The 12877-nt window shown below is 41.5% G+C and overlaps 1 protein-coding gene across 5 annotated transcripts in view; it reads left to right on the top strand.

Annotated features, from left to right (window-relative positions):
• POU2F1 (POU class 2 homeobox 1) overlaps positions 1–12877 on the top strand; it is a 109933-nt gene that overhangs the window by 85694 nt on the left and 11362 nt on the right. For all 5 annotated transcript variants that reach the window (XM_070750183.1, XM_070750186.1, XM_070750184.1 and 2 more), the window contains 5 exons: positions 4176–4270; positions 8830–9003; positions 10577–10718; positions 11756–11901; positions 12689–12868. In XM_070750183.1, the coding sequence (XP_070606284.1) occupies positions 4176–4270; positions 8830–9003; positions 10577–10718; positions 11756–11901; positions 12689–12868 (737 nt within the window). The remainder of the gene's footprint in view (positions 1–4175; positions 4271–8829; positions 9004–10576; positions 10719–11755; positions 11902–12688; positions 12869–12877) is intronic.

The following is a 12877-nucleotide window of genomic DNA, read 5'->3' as shown; positions in this document are numbered from 1 at the left end:
GGATGAGGAGGAGGACAGTCGCTGCCGAAGGAAGAAGGTGAGGTGAGGTGAATCAAAAAATCCAAAACTTTAAGGCTTAAAAAAAAAAAAAAGAGGGACGCTGAAGCGGCGAGGAGGAGCAGGCGCATCCCATACACCTGGCACGAAGCTGCCTCCCATACACTGCACCAGAGAGAAACCTAGGCGGTGAGAAGGTGGAACCTCCCACTCCTTTGACCAAAAGGTGGTGGCTGCTGTTGCTGCTACCAGCTTCCTCTTCCTTCCCATGCTGAACGGCACCTCTCTCCTCTCGCTTGCTCGCTTTGTAGCCGCGCCTTTCCTTCACTATGGTGACTCCTCAGTTTGGCTGAAGCCTAGTTGATCCGGCCGGGCCGAAGCATCCCCTTTTGCCTTTCCACGCCCAGACGCTTCGGGAGGCAACCTCGCGCCGGTTGTATGGGAGGCAGCACGATGGAGTCACCACAGTGAAGTGGTTTATTCCCTCTCCAAGCACTCAGAGAAAGGAAAATGCTCTGTTTGCTCTGGGCTGCACAAAGCAAAGAGAGCATTTCTTTTCTCTGGGCACTGGCAGAGGTTTATTCTCTCTCCAAGCGCCCAGAGAAAGGAAAATGCTTTGTTCACTCTTGGCTGCCAAAGCCTCCTTAAGCACCACCGAAAGGCTCCTCTGGCAGCCCAGAAAAGCCTGAGATGGCTGGGATTAAAGGGGGAATGGCCGGTAACTGGCCGGATCTTCGTTCCACTCTCAAATTTCCTAGAAATTTTTTCCGGGCTCCGGTTCCTAAGTAGAAAATGGTTCTTGAGAAGGGGCAAAAAAATCTTGAACATCCAATTCTTATCTAGAAAAAGTTCTTAAGTAGAGACGTTCTCAGGTAGAGGTACCACTGTATTCCAAATTACAGAGAGAAGAATTGTAATGATTTCAACAATGTAAAACTGCTTAGTCACGGTGAATATGCAGATTGTAATGTAATCTGATTGGCTGACAAAAGTATGTATACATAATGCACCTTTGCATAGGTGTGGCTTGGGGCTTGGGTTGAAGGTATTGTGGCTTAGTATGGTTTAGAGTGGTTTGTGAATTAGTGTGGCTTAAGACTTGTAGCTGAATATTGTAACTGAGAAGAGTAGATAGAGAATTGTGAGTACTTTATATAGTAACTGCTAGAGAGATAGCTACAGTGTAAATAGTTAGTGTAGGTTTGCTACGAAAGAAGTAAATATTTTTCTAAGAAACTGAAGTACAGTAATACCTCATGATACGAACTTAATTGGTGCAAGGAGGAGGTTCGTAAGACGAAAGGTTCGTAAGACGAAACATTGTTTCCCATAGGAAACAATGTAAAGTCAATTAATCCGTGCAACCAAAAAAACCCACGCAAAAAAACGGCTTTCGGCGACTGCTGGGAAGCCGCGCGGCTGTTTTAAAAGGTGACAGCCGGCCTGGGGGGCTTGCCAGCACCCCCCCGAACCCGGGTTCGGGGGGTGCTGGGAAGCCCCCCAGGCCAGCTGCGACCTTTTAAAACAGCCGCGCCGCTTCCCAGCTGTCTCCCGAAGCCGAACGCGGAAGTTCGGCTTTAGCGTTCGGCTTCAGGAGACAGCTGGGAAGCGGCGCGGGTGTTTTAAAAGGTCGCAGCCGGCCTGGGGGGCTTCCCAGCACCCCCCGAACCGAACCCGGGGTTCAGCAAAATTTTGCCTCTTCTTACGAACTTTGTTCGAGTTACGAACCGGCGTTCGGGAGGCTTCTGGGAAGCCCCGCCGCCCGGCTGTCACCTTTTAAAACAGCCGTGCGGCTTCCCAGCAGTCTCCGAACGCCGGTTCGTAACTCGAAAAAAGTTCGTAAGAAGAGGCAAAATTTTTCTGAACCCCGGGTTTGTATCACGAGTTGTTCGTAAGACGAGGGGTTCGTATCTTGAGGTACCACTGTACCTGTCTTCAATTATCTTCAAGATAAAGGTTCCTGATATCCTGGTCTGATGCAGGCTGGTTAGCTGCTTTGGCTATCTGGGTGGGCTAGCTTCTGCAAAAGGTTACTCCAGCACTAACGTGAAGTAATTGTTTGCTATGTAACTGTATCTATAGTATACCAGATTCTTAGAAATCACTCCAAGTTGGGTTTAATAAGAGGATGTGTTCTGCTTTAATATGATCATTTTATCTGGTATGTCTTGGTCAAAAATATTGAAAGCCATGTGCACTTGCTTTTAAATTATGCACAACATCCTGTAACATCTGCAGTTCAAAAAACTGTAGTTACTAAAAATTGGAAGTTGGCTTCCTTTTTAAATGCAAAAAAGCCCATTGATTTATGAGGTTTTAGGTTTTGTTTCATTTTTCCTATCCTTATTAAAGAACAGTATGTAAACTTGTTGAATTTTCTATAAACTCTGTATCTCCATCAAACTAATTAGAAGGTAGCATTAAGTCTTGCCCTATCCTCTTCAGTAAAGATTACTGTATACAGTATCCAAATAAATGGCCATCAATTTACAGGTAGTCCTCAACTTTCACCAATTCATTTAATTACCAAACAACACTGAAAAAAGTGACTTAGGATTGTTTTTCACAGTTACAACCTTTGCAACATTTCCATGATTACTTAATAAAAATTCAGATGCTTGTCAACTGATTCATACTTATGACGTTGCAGTGTCTCGGGATCATATGCTTCCTTTTTGTGACCTTCTGATTAGCAAAGTCAATGGGGAAGCCAGAGTCACTTAACCAAGTTATTAACTCATCAACTGCAGTGATTCACTTAACAGCTGTGGCAAGAAATGTCATAAAATGGGGCAAAAGTCACTTAGCACATTCTCATTTAACAGATATTTTGGGCTCAACAATGATCGTAAGTCGAGGAGTTAAATCATAGGGGGATATATCCTAAAACATGATTTGCTGAATGTTGAATAATCACTCAATACATTTATTATTTTTGTAATGTAAGGCCTGTCCAACACCGCTGAGTGACTTGCAATATAACAAAACCACAAAAACATAGCAAGATGGTATCCAATTGTTCCAGATAAAATAACCAAGAACAAATACAAGAGATTCCTTTCATAGTAACTAAAGGCCTGGGATGTCTTTAAAGCCTTCAGAATGCCTTCAGAGACAGAATCGTACTGATTTCAGTGGAAATCTCACTCAAAAGGGCAGGCATCATGATAGAGAATCACATTTCTTGATCATGATAGCACTGTTTAATCAAAAGAGCCTGGAACATACCAACTATATCAGCACATATGGACCAGGCAATAGCCAGGGGAGATAGGTGTCCTTCAAATGATCTGTTCCTAGATTATGTAGGGTTTTACAGATTATATCCAACATATTGAATCACACTTGGAGCATGCTGGCAACCAGTGCAGTTTGGAAAGTGGAAGTCTCACATAGACATTCTCTGGTATGTCTATCACTGCCCACACTCTGTATTGTGGACCAGTTGAAGCTTCTGAATGGTGTTCAAGGTAGTCCCTTTGTATAGTAGAGGGTAGTAGTCAAGCCATGAAGTGAATGGAATATGACTGATTTTATGAAAGGCATCCCAATTTACAAGGGGCACAATTGGTTCATTTAATGGGGCCAAAGGTCTTCCAAACATCTATAATTCTTTTGGATTCTTAATGTTATATAAGGCGAAATTAAATTTATTTAAATTTTAATTTAATCTCATACTTTTTTTTTGCTTTATAATCTTTATTCTGTAGCTCAGAATTAAAATGCAGACTATAGCTTGAGAGACTGTGTCCACATGAGTTATGCTTTCCAAAGCACAATAACATAAGAGTTTACCTAATACTTTTCTTCCCGCTCTGTTTCCACTGTTTTTAAGAAAACAGTGGACTTAATATAGACTTTGTTTAACAGTAGGCTACATAAGAACATAAGAAGAGCCATGCTGAATCAGGCCAAAGCCCATCGACTCCAGCATTCTTTGTCACACAGTGGCCCACCAAATGTACATGGGGATCTTGAGCAGAAAGAGAAGGCAAAACCCTCCCTTTCCCTTGACCCCCAACAAATGGTACTCAAGGGAATCCTGCCTGCCTCAACCAACATAAGAGACTGAGCAACAAGTATGATACACATGAAGAAATGCTGTGTATTTTAAAACCCGTACTGCAGCAAATTATGCTAATTAATTTCAATTTATGTAAATGCAATTTAATTTTCAGGTCTCCTGCAAGCGCAGAATCTCTTAACGCAACTACCTCAGCAAAGCCAAGCCAACCTCCTGCAGTCTCAGCCAAGCATCACTTTCACCTCTCAGGTCAGTTCATTGCTTGTTTGTTTGTTTTGTTTTGTTTATTCTGCTACCTGATGAGATACAATAGAATAAAAGAAATACAGTGTTCCCTCGATTTTCGCGGGTTCAAACCTCACGAAAAGTCTATACCACGATTTTTCAAAAATATTAATTAAAAAATACTTCGCCAGTTTTTTCCCTATACTGTACCACGGTTTTTCTCACCCAATGACATCATATGTCATCGCCAAAATTTCATCTGCCTTTAATAAATATTTTTAAAAATAAACTTTAATAAATAAACATGGTGAGTAATAATCTAAATGGTTGCTAAGGGAATGGGAAATTGCAATTCAGGGGTTTAAAGTGTTAAGGGAAGGTTTGTGATACTGTTCATAGCCAAAAATAGTGTATTTACTTCCGCATCTCTAGTTCGCGGAAATTCAACTTTCGCAGGCGGTCTCGGAACGCATCCCCTGCGAAAATCGAGGGAACACTGTAGTGCATGATTTGAATTCTTGTACTCATACTTTAGGATTATCAACCCAGAAGACTTCAAAATGCCCATCATGTCACCTTGTTTGGCTCACACATTGCTGTGGTTTTTCCAAGGTCACAAATTTACTGGACAAGAGGGCATGAAATGATATTATCAATTCAGTTTCATTTTCAGTTTCCTGCAAACAAATATTTTGAAGGCTACTGGAAGCATAATATTTTAGCCAGAGTTCCCCAACCTTTTAATCTTTGCTCACACTGGTGGGGATATGCACACTCTCTTACTTCTTCTATGGCTCGGATCTGAATGACTCAAGGCCTGGTAGTAGGCCAGGGATTGGGGACCCCTATTGTAGGGGAAGAGGAGAGTGAGAGAAGAGTAATGCTCAGTAGTGGGCTGTTCCATGGATGAACTGATGCACAGTCCCAGTTGGAAAAATCGGGATGTGCATGCAGCTGCGTGTCCCTGACACAAGCATATGCGCCCCCTGTACAAAATTCAGCTTCTGTGCATGCACTGGAAGCAAAATCTCGCGCGAGGACATGAGCATGAGCATTAGTAGAAGCAAAAATATTGGCAAAAATCACTGAAATCTCACTCGTGCGCACATCCTCGTATGCTACCTGCTATTTGGCAGTTTGAATCTTACCAGGCTGACTTAGCCTTCCATCCTTCCGAGGGTCGGTAAAGTGAAGACCCAGATTATTGGGAACAGTAGGCTGACTTTGTAAACCATTTAGAGAGGGCTGTAGAGCAGTATATAAGTTGAAGTGCTATTGCTAAGTGCCGTTGCTAATTTTTCTCTCTCTTTTTTTGTAATATATTTTTTTCCAAACAATACACACATCAATCCATATACCTTTACATGTTGCAGTATTGTAAACACATGCTTGTAATTTTCGTTTTTCAATCAAACATTTATATATTCTTCATTTCAGGTATATTTTCATACAATTATTGTGCTAGGGGAAAAAAAGAAAATTACATAAGTCTAATTTTGTTTTCTGGGATATCCAATATTCGATTTCCAACCACTTCCCCCCAAATTGAACATTATCAGGTTAATTCATCATGATAATTCTTCTTCAAGTGCCTTTTAATATTAAGCCATATTTGCTTATTCACCTTTTATGAATCTTCGTTAATAATTCATTTCCCCCCGCTAATTTGTCATAACTAAAAGCCCTCTAAAAAACAGTACTCATTGGTATAGTTTTCTAAAACCACCATTATAATTCTCATATCAATCTTCATTATTTTACTGACCATTATTGCTAAAATTTTAAATGCTGGTTTTAGCCTATGATGCCTTCTGTGGTTTGGGACCCTTTACAATTGCAGGACTACTGACTCCTATCTGACCTTTTCCAATCTACTCAGTCATTCAGAGAAAATCTCCTTGAAGTTCCATGCTTCCAAGAGACAAACTAAATCAGTGCTAAGAGGCGCCGCTTTTCAATAGCAATATCATTGCTTTGAAATAATTTTCTGGTAGAGATTATACGGACCTCTGCTATGATTGCTTTCAGGAAGATTGAGTTATTTTAGAGAGTATTCTAGATATTTCATATATTATGCCATCTTTTATAGTTTTATGACATAGTATTGATCTTGCTATATGTGTACATTTTATCATTTAGTGATGGAATCGTAATTTAAAATGTAGCATAGATGTTTAAGTTTTTCTGAATCATGGAGCTTTCAATATACAGTAGAACCTCGACATACGAGCTGCTCTATATACGAGCATTTCGAGATGCGAGCTAGGAGGGGAGAGATATTTCTGTTCTACATTCGGGATACGAGCACTCACCGCCTGTCCCTGTCAGCGGCCCACCCACCTTCACCCGCCCGGACAACCGCCAGAGGGGCTCCTCCGGAGGGGCGCACGGGGAAGGGCTTGAGCCGCCGCCTTCTCCTTTCCACGTGGGAGCGCCGCACCTCTTGTCTGCCTGGCCTCAGGCACGAAACCGGTGCTCATGCCGGGCGGCCCGCCTGGAACGCCAGCAATGCCGCCGGGCCAATTGCCGAGCGGGGGCGGGGCGCGGGAGGAGGCGAAGGCGCCGCCGCACCAGCCCCCTTAGGCCACTCCGCCCGGGATGGGGCTCCTCTGGAGCCCCCGTGCGTCCCTCCGGAGGAGCCCAATCCTGGACGGAGCGGCTTGAGGGGGCCGGTGCGGCGGCGCCTCCGCCTCCTTCCACGCCCCGCCCCCGCTCGGCAATCGGCCCAGCGGCATTGCTGGCGTTCCAGGCGGGCCACCCGGCATGAGCACCGGTTTCGTGCCTCTCAGGCCGGGCAGACAAGAGGTGCGGCGCTCCCACGGGGAAAGGAGAAGGCGGCGGCTCAAGCCCTTCCCCGTGCGCCCCTCCGGAGGAGCCCCTCTGGCGGTTGTCCGGGCGGGTGAAGGTGGCTGGACCGCTGACAGGGACAGGCGGTGAGCGCTCGGAGGGGGCACAGCCCAGAGCGAGACTTGGCCTCCGCTGCGGCTGCTGCCCGTCTGCTTCTCTCTCCCTCCTTCCCCACGGTGCTTGGCGAACGGAGAGGCGGTCGCCTCGCCTGCCGCCCCGCTCTGCTTCCCTCCCTCCGCAGCCTTTGTGTTTTTGGCTGGGGGGGAGCAGGATGACCTTCCTGACTGCATGGCATCCTGCATGCAGGGTGACATGCATGGCAAAGGGGCGGGGAGGATCGGGAGGCTCAAGCGTCCTTCGGTGGTGGCGGCCGGTTTCTTATTTTTGGGCTTGCACGCATTAAATCGCTTTTCCATTTATTCCTATGGGAAACAATGTTTCGTCATACGAGCTTTTCAACTTACGAGCCTCCTTCCCGCACCAATTAAATTCGTAAGTCGAGGTACTACTGTACGATAGTTAGATAGAAATGCAATGAATATATAACATTCCTTAGCTTATTCACATTGCATAGGGCTACAGTTCCCAAACTTTGTCATGTCACCTAAGTCACAAGAGCAAACTCACAGGAGCACCATGGGATATTTTAAATTTTAATCTATTTTGAATACTCATAAATGCTACTTTGGCCTGTTTGACCATAAAGTGCCTGTTACATATACACATACATATACACATCGAGTTATCGAAGCGTGGAACTCATTACCGGACTCAATTGTGTCAACACCTAACCCCCAACATTTCTCCCTTAGACTCTCCACGATTGACCTCTCCAGGTTTCTAAGAGGCCAGTAAGGGGCGTACATAAGTGCACTGGTGTGCCTTTCGTCCCCTGTCCAATTGTCTTTCCTTTCTCTCACTTATCATACATATTTTCTTTCTTTCATATATCCTCTCCTCTAAGATCACTTTTACCCTTATATATATAACTACATGTCTATTTTTCTTCCTATGTATTTGTGTATTGGACAAATGAATAAATAAAAATAAATAAATAAATATGTAAATATATATATACATACATATATATGTATGTATGTATATATGTCTATATAAACACACACACATACACACAAAAGTAGTCCTCAACTTACAACCACAATTGAGCCCAAAATTTATGTTGCTGAGTGAGAATTTTTTTAAATAAGGTTTGCCCCTTTTTATCACTTTTCTTGCTACATTTGTTAAGTGAATCAGTGCAGTTGTTAAGTGAATCTGGCTTGCCCCATTGACTTTGCTTGTCAGAAGGTCGTAAATGGTGATCACATGACTCTGGGATACTGCAACTGTCATAAATATGAACCCATTATCAAGCCACTGGATGTAAATCACATGACCATGGGGTTGTTGCAGTGGTCATAAATGTGAAAAATAGCAGTAAGTCACTTTTTAGTGCCATTATAACTTCAAGCAGTCACTAAGTGAACTCTCATAAATCGAGGACTAAGTACTACCTGTATTTAGTAAAAATAATTCTTCAGTATTTCTTTTCCCCAAGGGGCCCTATGAAAAATTTACTGAGAAAGCAAGGATGCACCAAATTTTGAGAATCTCTGGCACAGTGACATTAATTATTAAGTGCAAGTGCACTTGGATTCAAAACAGGACAATTAGAATATCTTGTACGTTATTACTGCATTTTCCATATTACTCTACTTCCTCATCTTTTTTAACAGCCAGCAACCCCAACACGCACAATAGCAGCAACCCCTGTTCAGCCACTTCCACAGAGCCAGACAACACCAAAGCGAATTGATACACCCAGCTTGGAAGAGCCCAGTGATCTTGAGGAGCTTGAGCAATTTGCCAAGACTTTTAAACAAAGACGGATCAAACTTGGATTCACTCAGGTATGATCGCATTTCTACATAGAAGGGATTTGATCAATAGTATTCAGATTTGAGACCCTTACTCACAATTAACAGTGGTTTCTTATTTCTAACTTTGCAATATTAATTAATGCACTTCTATTCTACTATTCTACTAGTTTTTCTCATCATTCCTTTCACCCATTTCCTCCCATGTTGACTGTATGACTGTAACTTGTTGCTTATATCCTAAGATTTTTTAATTAATATTGCTTCTTCATTGCTTATTTGACCCCTATGACAATCATTAAGTGTTGTACCACATGATTCTTGACAAATGTATATTTTATTTTATGTACGCTGAGAGCATATGCACTGTTCTGTCTGGGTCCCCCCAGACGCCAACCCCAACCAAAAGAGTAGCCAGACACACTGGTAAAAAGCAAAGGCAGTTTATATACTTCAAAGCAAACACAGGTAACAAAAACTGTTCTTACAGACAGGAACACTATGAAGCTTCACAGAGGTTTCATGAAGGCCAGGCAATAAAACAGGATTCTTGCTGGCAAAAACAACGCTGGAGATAATAAAACCCACGCCTCCCCCAAGTCTTTCAGACTTCTAGGCCACAAGCCAAGATCAGAGACGCTGAGAATCGAAGCAAGGTCATAGGACTCCTAGTTGATAACTCTCCACAAGACTGTAAGGGCGGGCCTGCCTTTTCAACCCTGCTGAGGAGAACCACACCCAAACCCAGCTGTTGCCAATTCAGGGATGGAAATACCTTTCTAATTGGCCCCGTCTTTGAGCTACACGTCGCTGCCTCATGTCTATTATAGCTTGTGCGTCTTCATCCAATGAATCCAGGCTACTAGCTGGGGAGAGCCCCCCCCCGGGGGTCTCAGGCTGCTCTCCCTCCTCCTCTTCCTGACGTTCCTCTCCCCCGTCTGCCTGGTCCTCCCCCTCCTGTTCATTGTCCTCCTCCTCTGGGCATGGATCCGGCAGAGATCCAGCCGGTCCCTGAGGAGCCTCAGGCTGAATCACAACATGCACCAAGACAAATTCCTTGTGTGTCCAATCACACTTGGCCAATAAAAATTCTATTCTATTCTATTCTATATTTAAATAAATATTTAGTGGATATTTTTCACCCAATTTGATAAGGGACTTTTGAAGCATATCTGTCAGACTCCTAATGATAATGAACTAACAAATAATTTCTGGTTTAGATAGAGCTGACACTTCGTAATTATGGAGCCTTTCTGTCAGCACTGAAGCAGAAAAATAAAAATATTGCCTCAGTTCAGGCAACTTCAGGGTTGATATGGGATGTAACCCTGACATTTGCATCCATAGATAGGGAGCTATGTTATAAAAACATCTTCATAACTTTCCATAGAAAATCTCTTTGGTTGGATTAACTCATCCGTGGCAAGTTTTTAAGACACAACCATTTCTGTTGCAGTTGTAAAATGAAAACATTGTGTGCAATAAGTATCTCAGGCATTCTACAATAAAAATTTACTAAATGTAGAAGACCATCTCTCACATGTTGAATAAAAATCTTCTTACATCTGATAGCCTCAACAAATTACTGTCTTTTTTTTCCTTGTAGGGTGATGTTGGGCTCGCTATGGGCAAACTATATGGAAATGATTTCAGTCAAACTACTATTTCTCGCTTTGAAGCCTTGAACCTCAGCTTTAAGAACATGTGCAAGTTAAAACCACTTCTGGAAAAGTGGCTCAATGATGCAGGTAAATCGTTGTCTAGATTTTCTCATAATTTCACAGCCGATTTGTGGAATTTTTAAAATGCTTCCTGTTAATTTTCCTGAGAATATGAGTACACTTTGCAGGAATATATCTGTAGATGACTTAATACATTATAAAAACATAGAAACATAGAAGACTGACGGCAGAAAAAGACCTCATGGTCCATCTAGTCTGCCCCTATACTATTTCCTGCATTCTATCTTACAATGGATATATGTTTATCCCAGGCATGTTTAAATTCAGTTACTGTGGATTTACCAACCACGTCTGCTGGAAGTTTGTTCCAAGGATCTACTACTCTTTCAGTGAAATAATATTTTCTCACGTTGCTTTTGATCTTTCCCCCAACTAACTTCAGATTGTGTCCCCTTGTTCTTGTGTTCACTTTCCTATTAAAAACACTTCCCTCCTGAACCTTATTGAACCCTTTAACATATTTAAATGTTTCGATCATGTCCCCCCTTTTCCTTCTGTCCTCCAGACTATACAGATTGAGTTCATTAAGTCTTTCCTGATACGTTTTATGCTTAAGACCTTCCACCATTCTTGTAGCCCGTCTTTGGACCCGTTCAATTTTGTCAATATCTTTTTGTAGGTGAGGTCTCCAGAACTGAACACAGTACTCCAAATGTAGTCTCACCAGCGCTCTATATAAGGGGATCACAATCTCCCTCTTCCTGCTTGTATAACCTCTAGCTTATACAAAAAATTTGCGGAATAGGATTTATAAGTAAATAAATGACAGATTTTTCAAAATAAATCTTATGAGCTAAAGCTTGAAACTTTTCACCTCTATCTTATTTATTATTGTTTTCTGTTAAAATAACCTCATAAGCACTGCATAAAATTTTATATTCTTAAGACAAGTGTTAAAGAATATTTGAGCCAAAATACTGAGTGGCACTTTGGAATGTATGTATGTTTTTAGACAAGCACAATGAATGAAATTTACTTTATTTAAGCTCACTTACTGCTTACATTACACTAATTGTCATAATGAACTTGAGCTTTTTTTATAGAAAACCTCTCATCTGATTCAGCTCTTTCCAGCCCAAGTGCCCTGAATTCTCCAGGGCTGGGAATCGAGGGCTTGAACCGTAGGAGGAAGAAACGCACCAGCATAGAGACCAACATACGTGTGGCCTTAGAGAAGAGTTTCCTGGAGGTCAGTACTTGCACTTTGCTATTCCAGTATATAAGTTTTTAGTTTTTATTGCAAACATTTGTTTTTTAAAAGTTCATTAAATTTTCAGACATGCACACTGTTTTAGGGCTTGTGTAGAAAATAGGTCACACACAAACAAGTGTATCTTTGCATTGAAATGTCATTTGCATTTTTATGTTTTAATTTTAATAAATAATTGAAGATGTATTAGAGAGAAAGTATTTAAGAAAAGCAAAAAAAATAGGAAAGTGTTTCACAAGCAATATAAGGTAACATTGGATTAGCACTGGATATAAAGGCAATGGTTATATCAATATAGTATTTCAAAACCATTATTAAAATAATATTCAGTAATTAATAAAGGCAGACAGTACAATAAGATTAATTAAACATAATTAACTATTGGAAGAATATCTATTCTTATTGCAACAATTCCGGCAAGATTTAATCATTTTAAACCTTGTGTTAAGAGAATTCCAAACTTAAGATCCAGTACTTTTCCATAAGCAAAATTAAGATCTACCAAGTTAAATTCAATTCCATATCAGACTCCCCCCCCCCCAAATAAAAAGTTATTTTTATTTGAGGCATATGTTCACAAGTTAACTTGCTACTCTAAATACTTTATTGGGATATAAATATTTGTTTCACTCTTTAATAAGATATAATTTCTATCTAGCATATCGGTGATACTTCTTTTGTTGCTGTTTTCTTTCAATATGGAAAGAAATACAGTTTCAAACTATATCATACAACATAAAATAGTCTCAATTGTTTTACCTTTCAGAACCAAAAGCCTACCTCGGAAGAGATAACCATGATAGCTGACCAGCTGAAAATGGAAAAAGAGGTGATCCGTGTTTGGTTCTGTAATCGGCGCCAGAAGGAGAAAAGAATTAACCCACCTAGTAGTGGTATAACCAGCAACTCACCCATCAAAGCAATGTTCCCTTGTCCAACTTCATTGGTAAAAATT

Source organism: Erythrolamprus reginae, chromosome 4, assembly GCF_031021105.1.
Source record: "Erythrolamprus reginae isolate rEryReg1 chromosome 4, rEryReg1.hap1, whole genome shotgun sequence".
Lineage (NCBI taxonomy): Eukaryota > Metazoa > Chordata > Lepidosauria > Squamata > Dipsadidae > Erythrolamprus > Erythrolamprus reginae.
This window is presented reverse-complemented; position numbering and strand designations above follow the sequence as displayed.